This window comes from Xenopus laevis, chromosome 2L, assembly GCF_017654675.1.
Source record: "Xenopus laevis strain J_2021 chromosome 2L, Xenopus_laevis_v10.1, whole genome shotgun sequence".
Classification (NCBI taxonomy): Eukaryota; Metazoa; Chordata; class Amphibia; order Anura; family Pipidae; genus Xenopus; species Xenopus laevis.
Genome location: NC_054373.1, coordinates 186,147,505 through 186,160,019, shown reverse-complemented (window position 1 = coordinate 186,160,019; position 12,515 = coordinate 186,147,505). Strand labels below are relative to the sequence as shown.

At 43.2% G+C, this 12,515-nt stretch overlaps 1 protein-coding gene across 1 annotated transcript; it reads left to right on the top strand.

The window, feature by feature from the left end:
* Positions 1–6,402: 6,402 nt before the first annotated feature.
* Positions 6,403–11,960, top strand: serpinh1.L (serpin peptidase inhibitor, clade H (heat shock protein 47), member 1, (collagen binding protein 1) L homeolog). The gene is given in 5 exon segments (NM_001127839.1): positions 6,403–6,436; positions 9,027–9,805; positions 10,572–10,670; positions 10,774–11,006; positions 11,153–11,960. Coding segments are annotated over 4 exon segments (1,380 nt in total). The 5' UTR covers positions 6,403–6,436; positions 9,027–9,060; the 3' UTR covers positions 11,456–11,960.
* The last annotated feature ends 555 nt before the right edge of the window (positions 11,961–12,515 follow it).

Here is a 12,515-nt window from a genome sequence, read left to right as displayed (position 1 = left end):
TTCAAATCAATGCATGGTTACTAGGGGAATTTGGACCCTAGTTACCAGATTGCTTAAGATGCAAATTGAAGAGCTGCTGAATAAAAAGCTAAATAAGTCAAAAACCACAAATAATAAAAAATGAAAACCAATAGCAAATTGTCTCAGAATATCCCTCTCTACATCATACTAACAGTTATCTCAAAGGTGAACAAACCCTTTAATAAAACTCAGGGATTCTGCTCAGCAGGGACAAAGATAAGAAATGAATTAACTAATGGATCAATTTAGATCAATTGCAGAGTCGACGACCCCGTTCCCTCCCAGAGCTGCTTCAGAAAGACATAAGAACGTGAAAAATGAAACTTTAAACTCCAATATTAGAAAAACTGTCTCAAATAGCAAAACACAAGTAATTGGGAAAAGTCTTAATTTCTGGGGAACGATTTGAAACCAACTGAACTGGAAAAAGTGTTGGAAACTGAGCAACCCCTTTGATGATCCTCTTAATCACTGATAATAAATCATATTGTATCACTTCTTTCTTTGTTCCTATAACAAATCTACATTTTTGCAGATATTGGGCCAGATTAAAACTAATATTTTATGGTTTATTACATGAGATAAAATGAAATTGTCTCCCAATCTGCTCCAGTTTTCCATAGAATAGTTTTCATGTGATAAACAGTGAGATAAGTCTTTCTCACTGAATTGAATCTGCAGGGAAAATCTGGAATTCCTTTGGGAGATAAAATGTTCTCATCAAACTGGATCTAATCCATTGTGGGTACCTGCCTTTCTCTGAAATCTCTCCCCAATATGCCCACCTTGAGGGCCCAATGATTGGATTATAATGGGTAGTTGGATTGAGGGCTGCAAAAACGAACGCATGCAGTCCTCAATCCGTCTGGATTTTTAAGCCCAGCCAATTGAGATCTGCCCAACTTTCAGCCAGATATCGATCGGAGAAGCCTGTTAGAGGGCCTCATACACTGAGCAATAAGACTTGATCTGTCGGCAGTTTATATCTGTTGAAACATTGTTGACGTCACAATAGTGCTTGGTACTAAACTGCCACACACTGTGACATCACTCATTGCTCCCAAATGTTTTTAACATTCAATGTAATTATTATTTCTGTTACTAATTGGCAAGCATATGCCCAGATTTACACACTAGACTGGTACCAACTGCCATTAATCCCTTATCTTGAATCCCAGGCAGTGTGAGTGAAGATGCAGCAGAAACAGGCAGTTGGGTAGGAGAAGTTGCTTGTTGGCCAGACTGTAGCTGGGAAGTAATCCAACATGTAGATGGTTGGAGTTTGGGAAGAATAAGATTCCTGAGGGTGGGGGAGAGAGTGCAGTATCCCAACTGCCTGCAGACTGTACAACGTGGCAGTATAGGGGGGAGGCAGCCATAACAATTTGTAGAACTGACTATGAATATTTTTTTTATTTTAATTACTTGTGTTACTTCTAGAACTGTTTCTTGCTTCCCCATCCAGAACATCAGGAAAATACATTTTGAACTCCCCCCTCTCCAAAAAATATTGTATAAGATGAGCGTGTGTGTGTGTGTGTGTGTGTCCCCATAAACTACTTCAATCAGTTAAAATCTCTTCATTTTTTTATGACCCTCAGAATATATTGCTGGAGTTTGTGGAGGATGCTGGGAAATCCGTTACGTTCTGTTTGTGACATACTAAAGACTCTATTGAAGTCTATGGGAGAACTGGATTAGGATTTCTTTTCTCCTCAAATTTAATCTTGTTCATGAATCAGAAAATAGATTTGGAATTGAATCCAACCCACAGTGTAAATAGTAAGATGGTGTCAGGGGGGTAAACAGACCCCAATGTCTGCAGGGGGTAATGGTAACTATACCTGCTGTTACTATAGACACATCTCTCCCTACTATACCTGCTATCCCACAGTCACACTCCCTTTCCCAGAGACTATTATCCACTGTTACTATAGCACCATCTCTCCCTACTATACCTGCTATCCCACAGTCACACTCCCTTCCCAGAGACTATTATCCACTGTTACTATAGACACCATCTCTCCCTACTATACCTGCTATCCCACAGTCACACTCCCTTCCCAGAGACTATTATCCCACTGTTACTATAGACACCATCTCTCCCTACTATACCTGCTATCCCACAGTCACACTCCCTTCCCAGAGACTATTATCCACTGTTACTATAGACACCATCTCTCCCTACTATACCTGCTATCCACGTCACACTCCTTCCCAGAGACTATTATCCCACTGTTACTTATAGACCACCATCTCTCCCTACTATACCCTGCTATCCCACAGTCACACTCCCTTCCAGAGACTATTATCCACTGTTACTATAGACACATCTCTCCCTACTATACCTGCTATCCCACAGTCACACTCCCTTCCAGAGACTATTATCCACTGTTACTATAGACACATCTCTCCCTACTATACCTGCTATCCCACAGTCACACTCCCTTCCCAGAGACTATTATCCCACTGTTACTATAGACACCATCTCTCCCTACTATACCTGCTATCCCACAGTCACACTCCCTTCCCAGAGACTATTATCCACTGTTACTATAGGCACCATCTCTTCCTACTATACCTGCTATCCCACAGTCACACTCCCTTCCCAGAGACTATTATCCACTGTTACTATAGGCACCATCTCTTCCCTACTATACCTGCTATCCCACAGTCACACTCCCTTCCCAGAGACTATTATCCCACTGTTACTATAGGCACCATCTCTCCCCTACTATACCTGCTATCCCCACAGTCACACTCCCTTCCCAGAGACTATTATCCCACTGTTACTATAGACACCATCTCTCCCTACTATACCTGCTATCCCACAGTCACACTCCCTTCCCAGAGACTATTATCCACTGTTACTATAGACACCATCTCTCCCTACTATACCTGCTATCCCACAGTCACACTCCCTTCCCAGAGACTATTATCCCACTGTTACTATAGACACCATCTTTCCCTACTATACCTGCTATCCCACAGTCACACTCCCTTCCCAGAGACTATTATCCCACTGTTACTATAGACACCATCTCTCCCTACTATAACCTGCTATCCCACAGTCACACTCCCTTCCCAGAGACTATTATCCACTGTTACTATAGACACCATCTCTCCCTACTATACCTGCTATCCCACAGTCACACTCCTTCCCAGAGACTATTATCCCACTGTTACTATAGACACCATCTCTCCCTACTATACCTGCTATCCCACAGTCACACTCCCTTCCCAGAGACTATTATCCACTGTTACTATAGACACCATCTCTCCCTACTATACCTGCTATCCCACAGTCACACTCCCTTCCCAGAGACTATTATCCACTGTTACTATAGACACCAATCTCTCCCTACTATACCTGCTATCCCACAGTCACACTCCCTTCCCAGAGACTATTATCCACTGTTACTATAGGCACCATCTCTCCCTACTATACCTGCTATCCCACAGTCACACTCCCTTCCTAGAGACTATTATCCCACTGTTACTATAGACACCATCTCTCCCTACTATACCTGCTATCCCACAGTCACACTCCCTTCCCAGAGACTATTATCCACTGTTACTATAGGCACCATCTCTCCCTACTATACCTGCTATCCCACAGTCACACTCCCTTCCTAGAGACTATTATCCACTGTTACTATAGACACCATCTCTCCCTACTATACCTGCTATCCCACAGTCACACTCCCTTCCCAGAGACTATTATCCCACTGTTACTATAGACACCATCTCTCCCTACTATACCTGCTATCCCACAGTCACACTCCTTTCCCAGAGACTATTATCCACTGTTACTATACCTGCTATCCCACAGTCACACTCCCTTCCCAGAGACTATTATCCCACTGTTACTATAGACACCATCTCTCCCTACTATACCTGCTATCCCACAGTCACACTCCCTTCCCAGAGACTATTATCCACTGTTACTATAGACACCATCTCTCCCTACTATACCTGCTATCCCACAGTCACACTCCCTTCCCAGAGACTATTATCCACTGTTACTATAGGCACCATCTCTCCCTACTATACCTGCTATCCCACAGTCACACTCCCTTCCCAGAGACTATTATCCATTGTTACTATAGGCACCATCTCTCCCTACTATACCTGCTATCCCACAGTCACACTCCCTTCCCAGAGACTATTATCCACTGTTACTATAGACACCATCTCTCCCTACTATACCTGCTATCCCACAGTCACACTCCCTTCCCAGAGACTATTATCCCACTGTTACTATAGACACCATCTCTCCCTACTATACCTGCTATCCCACAGTCACACTCCCTTCCCAGAGACTATTATCCACTGTTACTATAGGCACCATCTCTCCCTACTATACCTGCTATCCCACAGTCACACTCCTTCCCAGAGACTATTATCCCACTGTTACTATAGACACCATCTCTCCCTACTATACCTGCTATCCCACAGTCACACTCCCTTCCCAGAGAACTATTATCCCACTGTTACTATAGACACCATCTCTCCCTACTATACCTGCTATCCCACAGTCACACTCCCTTCCCAGAGACTATTATCCACTGTTACTATAGACACCATCTGCCTACTATACCTGCTATCCCACAGTCACACTCCCTTCCAGAGACTATTATCCACTGTTACTATAGACACCATCTCTCCCTACTATACCTGCTATCCCACAGTCACACTCCCTTCCCAGAGACTATTATCCCACTGTTACTATAGACACCATCTCTCCCTACTATACCTGCTATCCCACAGTCACACTCCCTTCCCAGAGACTATTATCCACTGTTACTATAGACACCATCTCTCCCTACTATACCTGCTATCCCACAGTCACACTCCCTTCCCAGAGACTATTATCCACTGTTACTATAGGACACCATCTCTCCCTACTATACCTGCTATCCCACAGTCACACTCCCTTCCAGAGACTATTATCCCACTGTTAGTATAGGCACCATCTCTCCCTACTATACCTGCTATCCCACAGTCACACTCCCTTCCCAGAGACTATTATCCACTGTTACTATAGGCACCATCTCTCCCTACTATACCTGCAATCCCACAGTCACACTCCCTTCCCAGAGACTATTATCCCACTGTTACTATAGACACCATCTCTCCCTACTATACCTGCTATCCACAGTCACACTCCCTTCCCAGAGACTATTATCCCACTGTTACTATAGACACCATCTCTCCCTACTATACCTGCTATCCCACAGTCACACTCCCTTCCCAGAGACTATTATCCACTGTTACTATAGACACCATCTCTCCCTACTATACCTGCTATCCCACAGTCAACTCCTTTCCCAGAGACTATATCCACTGTTACTATACCTGCTATCCCACAGTCCACTTCCCTTCCCAGAGACTACTTATCCCACTGTTACTATAGACACCATCTCTCCCTACTATACCTGCTATCCCACAGTCACACTCCCTTCCCAGAGACTATTATCCACTGTTACTATAGACACCATCTCTCCCTACTATACCTGCTGTCCCACAGTCACACTCCCTTCCCAGAGACTATTATCCCACTGTTACTATAGGCACCATCTTTCCCTACCATGGGTCAGATTCAGTTTGATGAGTAAAGCTTATTTCCTAATGCAATTCCAGATTTCCCATAAAGAATTACTTATATCACCGTTTATCACATGAAAACTCACATGGAAAGTCTATGAGAAAGAAACTGGAACTGAATCAGGAGAAAAGTATTTTCTACTCAAATTGAATCTCGCCTATATTAATGTGATAAACTGTAAAATAATCCTTTGTCATGGAACGGAATCTTGCCCATAATCTATTGTAACAAAATGTGGCTCTTCGTTACTTGCCATAAAGTCCCCTGGTTTAGCCGCTCTGTCCTTTTGCTGCATGTGACTAATTTAAGATTATTTATAATTGTATGGAGGGCAGTGAGATTTGGGTTTCTGTAGTAGTTTCCCATCATGTGTCACTATCAGACTGGCAGCATTAGGGGTCAGCAAGGTGCATAGGTAATGCCAGGGGGGATCTTTCTATTCCAGTAGAAGGGCAGTGAGATTTGAGTGGCAGTAAGACTTGGGGTTCATTGATTCAGAACTCACTGGCTAAAGACTTACCCATCCTGAGCAGACATGGCGGCAGTAGGACCCAGCAGCCAGTGCAAGGAATGTGGGGCTGTCTCATCTAGCAGAGTGGGAAGGGAAACAGGGGGGGAGGGCTGGATAAGTCAGATTTCCATCAGGAAGGGGGGATGTCAATGCCCCTCTCATTTAAATAAACTTTTCCGAATTTCCAGAACTTTCCTCTGCAGGGTATATATTCCTGCTTTGAGTGCAGAGGACAGACTTGCAGGCAGAGCGCAACAGGACACTTGGAGACCAGTGCAGCCTTCCCAGTTCTTTAGGTAAGTGGCCAATGCTATGTACTTACCTGCTGTGCCTGTATTAACCTTGCATTTTCTGTTGGCTTTATATTGCTTGAGAGATTCCTATAGCCTTTGCTATCTGAAATTTCATGTCCCCACTAACATCCTTGATGGGAACATTGGATTTTTGGTTCCTGTTCTCCCTCCTGTTGTTCTGTGCACCAGACTAATGTTATATATATCAGTGCAGGAATCCTGTGCACGGCTCATACAGAATGAAGCCCATGAGGGGAAAGTTTTAAGCCCATTACTGACTGTATGGCATGAAATGGGTCAGGACAGGTTCTATTAGAATCCCCCAGCAAGTGAGGTTTCTCTAATGATTGCTTGCAGACTAACCAGATCCGTACTTACGAGTTCTCTCTTTGAATATGGTTGTGCCAGGGTGCACTTTGGGGTATAGAATTTAGTAGCATTAAGCCCCCTGGCCACAGAATAATGTATTATTACATTGCTCATATCCAGCCTGTGACCCTCCATCACTTGGTGAGCTCCCAGCTATAGGCTATGGGCAGGGAGTTGTAGTGCAACAGGAGCTGGATATACATTTATTTTATTCTAAACTAGCCAAATGTCTTTAAATAGACACTGTTTGTTGTGTATGTTAAATGAAAGGAAGTAACGATTTCCTGGGAATCTTGGGAAGTGGTTACTATCCTGCCTTTGTCTGCTGTGCATGTTGGGGATGAGTAATCTTCCTGGCATTGTCTATACAGGAATAACATTGCAAACTGACTTTTTCTCCCTCTCCTTTTTCCCTAATTCGTTTGTTCTCTATCCGTATCCAGCCTGCAGGTCTTTATCTGTGGTTGATGTGCTGCAGATGCTATTTCCCAAAGGGGATGCAGGGAGTTGTAGTTTAACAGCAGCTTAGGAACCCCCTATACTAGCTATAGTTCTTCCATTGTAGTTGGTGCAACCCCAGTATCTTAGGGGTTAAGCCATTTTGGGCTTGGCAAAGAGACCCAACAGACAGTGCCACATCAGCACTCCCATCAGCCTCCACCCATTAGGAATCGGAGAGTCTCTTGCACCCCTCCATATTACAGTCATGGATCTGACACCCTTAGAATAGACGTCTAATTTAGGGTTGCCACCTCAGTATTTAAAAGCAGACACATATTAACTCTATATGCTGCATGGCTAACTAGGACTAACTTTCCATGCATGCTGCAGACTGCAATGGTTAACATCGCCATCCCCGTTTTATATTTGGTAATAACTAAGTCGATTATGAGATTATATCAGTTTCTGGCTGTTATATTATTTTCTGCTGGTCCAAAGAGGCAGCAACCCGACCCCAATTCCACCGGTGTGTTTTCGCTTTGCGAAGTTTTTGTCGCCATTGGGTTTCTGCTTCACGTGTCTGTTTCTTTCAGAATGAAAATTGCAAACGTTGAGCTCACTATGAAGCAGTTTCATGGTATTTTGGTTAAATTCAGTTTGAGACTATTTATTTATTTATTTATTTATTTATTTATTACTGATCCAAGAGTCAATCTCAGACACAGTCTGGTTAAAGGTGAAGTAGCACCTTAAAACGTTCAAGAGACCTTTCGGCTCCACTGTAAAGTTATTAGATTTATAAATTAGGATTGGTAGTGCTGCAACCTGAAATTTCCACTAAATGACTTCCCCTTTAATTCTTGCTTAGGGAAAGCAGCCAGTAACATTTCCTCCTACGCAGACAGTTTAGCCTTGGGTTAAGCTTTATAAACTGGGTGGGGTGCTGGCTATAAAGCTTGATCCTACTTGCATTTAAAGGGGATATAAAATCAGCACTAAGATCTTTCCCATATACAGTATTACAAATGTTCAGAGTTTTGCACTTACAGTATTTACAAATGTAATTGCTACTGAAGACAGTTCTTTGAAACAAAGTAGCAGAAGTCTCGCATCCTCCTTCTCAGCTGATGTTACATTATATCAATAAACGAGGACCATCATGGAGGAGGACCGAAAGGGAAATACTGCAGGTTTACTAACAAATAACTTAAAATCCAGCACAAATGTGAACTGCATGTACATTGGAAAAGTGCTTAAAATGTGATTCTCTTTAATTAGGAAATAATTCATTTTCAGGTTTACATCCCATTTAAATTACAAAATCAGTTGGGATCAGTAGCACTGTTGTATTAAAAGACAAAGTGCCCAGAGTCAAACTTTTAATTCTTGTAACAATAGGAAAGTAATTGCCCCACCCTCCCTTATTGGCTGGAACAAAGAAGGAATGTGGGAGGGAGGAGCCGGCTGTTCTCGGGTGGGTGGGGAAATGATATCATAACTCATTAGCCTATCCTGTGCTGTCTCTGGTTATTTATACTGACCTAATGTAGTCCTGTTCCCACTCTCTGCCTGATAATTCCAAAGTACAAGCAGGTCTGGACTGGGATCCAAAATAGGTCTTGGCATCTTTACACAAAGTCCCAAACAGCCCCACCAGCCCAGGTAGAGAAGGTAGAAATCTGCATCTTGAGTAACAACGTTTTTGACTTAATCTTAAATGAAAATACGTTATTGTTGGTTGTATGGTTACACTCTAAATGTGTGGGTTTTTTTTCCTTTGCAGGAGTGCCAGCTTGCACCCTATTATTGACGTCACCATGTGGATGATTAAGCTTCTAGCCCTCAGTATCCTCCTGGTTGTAGATGCAGCCGTAGACAAGAAGCCAGTAGCAGACAAAAAAGTGGCACCTCCAGCAGACAAAAAAGTGGCGCCTCCAGCAGACAAAAAAGTGGCACCTCCAGCAGACAAGAAAGTGGCACCTCCAGCAGACAAAAAAGTGGCGCCTGTAGCAGACAAAAAAGTGGAGCTTCCAGCAGAGAAGAAGATGAGCCAACATGCAAATGTGCTAGCTGATAAGAGTGCAGGCCTGGCTTTCAACCTCTACCAAACCATGGCCAAGGACAAGAATGTGGAGAATATCCTTCTCTCTCCGGTAGTAGTTGCTTCTTCTCTTGGCCTGGTGAGTATGGGTGGACAAGCCAGCACCGCAGCCCAAGCTAAAGCCGTCCTTAGTGCGGACAAACTCAGTGATGAGCACATCCACTCCGGCCTTGCTGAGCTGCTCAACGAAGTGAGCAACTCCACTGCCCGCAACGTCACCTGGAAGATAGGGAACCGCCTGTATGGGCCCAGCTCCATCAGCTTCTCCGATGACTTTGTGAAAAACAGCAAGAAGCACTACAACTATGAGCACTCCAAGATCAACTTCAGAGACAAGAGAAGTACCTTGAGATCAATCAACGAATGGGCTTCCCAGACCACCGACGGCAAACTGCCTGAGGTGACCAGCTCCGTGGAGAAGACTGATGGAGCTCTCATTGTCAACGCTATGTTTTTCAAACGTAAGTGTCTCGGTGGAGCTACTTGTTCTCATGACATACATATAAGCTCATCTGAATTAATCTCCATAGAAAACCTCCAGGGGTAAATGATAAAAAACTGCCTGCAGTACTCACCTGTCTTATGTTCATTGCTCCATGGACAAGTGGGTGGCATAGCATTAGCTCCTTTACTTAGTACAACTGCTCGTTTAAAGGGATACTGTCATGGGAAAAAATACATGTTCAAAATGCATCAGTTAATAGTGCTGCTCCAGCAGAATTCTGCACTGAAATCCGTTTCTCAAAAGAGCAAACATATTTTTTTTTTATATTTATTTTTGAAATCTGACATGGGGCTAGACATATTGTCAGTTTCCCAGCTGCCCCAGCCATGTGACGTGTGCTCTGCTAAACTTCAGTCACTCTTTAGTGCTGTACTGCAAGTTGGAGTGATATCTCCCCCCTTCCTTTTCCCACTGGCAGCCTAACAACAGAACAATGGGAAGGTAACCAGATAGCAGCTCCCTAACACGAGATAACAGCTGCCTGGTAGATCTAAGAACAACACTCAATAGTAAAATCCAGGTCCCACTGAGACACATTCAGTTACATTGAGTAGGAGAAACAACAGCCTGCCAGAAAGCAGTTCCATCCTAAAGTGCTGGCTCTTTCTGAAATCACATGACCAGGCAAAATGACCTGATACCTCCTAAAAATCACATCACAATCCCTTTAAGGACTGTTTAATCCAGTTAAGTAACCAGGTATTGTTTTCGTTTTATTTTAGCTCACTGGGATGAACGATTCCACCATCAGATGGTTGACAAACGTGGCTTCATGGTTACCCGTTCCTTCACTGTGTCTGTCCCCATGATGCACCGCACAGGTAGGTCTGAATTGCTTCATGTATTGCCATACCTGGGGGGTGGGGGGGGGAGAAGAGAAACAAAAGCTGTGTGAGATAACCACCCATATCTTATGTTTTTAAGGGCTGTACAACTACATTGATGATGAGACAAATAGCCTCCAGATCCTGGAGATGCCACTAGCCCATAAGCTCTCCAGCATGATCTTCATCATGCCCCACCATGTGGAGCCCTTGGAGAGGGTAGAGAAGCTTTTGACAAGAGAAAACGTCAATGGTTGGGTTGGAAAGATGAAGACGAGAGCGGTGGCTGTGTCTCTTCCTAAACTCAGCTTGGAAGTCAGCCATGATCTTCAGGTGAGTTACCCGAGATGGGATAGTGTTGGCCCTATTATCATCACATGGTGTTTCAGATCTTGTTTTTGGTGAAACCTCAAAAGGGTTGGTTGTGTGGTCAAAAAGATCTTAATCTTAATCCTTTCTGCTCTTCTTGATCATTACAGAAACATCTGGGTGACCTTGGTCTGACTGAGGCCATTGACAAATCCAAAGCCGACCTTTCCAAAATCTCCGGCAAGAAGGACCTCTATTTGGCCAGCATGTTCCACGCCGCTGCCCTGGAGTGGGACACAGAGGGAAATCCATTTGATTCTGATATCTACAGCCGAGAGGAGCTCAGGTCACCCAAGCTCTTCTACGTCGACCATCCCTTCATCTTCCTCATCAAGGACAAGAAGACAGATTCTATTCTCTTTATCGGCAGACTCGTGAGGCCGAAGGGAGACAAAATACGCGATGAATTATAGTAGATTGTGGGGAGGGGTGGGTAGTTTTTAAAATAATTTCTGTTTTTTACCAAGAGGATGGCTAATGATGATGAATAAATGTTAGAATTTACTTCTACAGAGCATTCCACCAAGGAGATTGGGTTCAATGCCTTTGGCCTCACCTAAAATAGGTGGTAACTGGTGCTACATACGGGGTCATTTCTAGCAGTCATATCAGTTCATGGGCTGGGAATATTTATTATATCAGGTTAATTCAAAAATATGGAACTCTGTTTTCAGTGTTCTTGTTACAGGTAAGGGATCTAACAACCGGGAACCCCTTAACCATAAAGCTCAGAGCTTGTTTACATAGAGTGCTTTTGTCTGCCTTGGAAAATAATGTGAGGTAGTGTAAACAATCAGACTAGAATCCCTTTTAATGGGGTGGTTCACTTTTAGGTTAACTTTTAGTATGTTATAGAATGCCCAATTCTAAGCAAAGTTTCAATTGGTCTTCATAGTTTATTCTTTATAGTTTTTGCCTTCTTGTTCTGATTCTTAGCAGCTTCCAATGGGGGTCACTGACCCCTTATAAAAAAAACAAATGCTCTGTAAGGCTACAAATTTTGCTACTTTTTATTACTCCTCTTTCTATTCAGGCCTCTCCTATTCATATTCCAGTCTCTTATTCAAATCAATGCATGGTTACTAGGGGAATTTGGACCCTAGCAACCAGATGGCTGAAATTACAAACTGGAGAGCTGATGAATAAAAAGCTGAATAAGTCAAAAACCACAAATAATAAAAAATGAAAACCAATTGCAAATTGTCTCAGAATATCCCTCTCTACATCATACTAACAGTTAATTTAAAGGTGAACTACCCCTCTAAGACTGCAGCACAGGTGGGCACAGCACAATTCACTGCCAATATAAGAGCTGAGACCAGAGCTGAAGAATTCAGGGGTCTCAATCCCAGTGCTGGGGTGAAATACGAGTAAGAATGAATGTGTGTATGTTGGGGGGGGGGCTTAAAAAAACAAAATTAGTTGTTTTAAAAAATGATTTTGCTTTACTTTCACCATGTGGATTCACAAAAT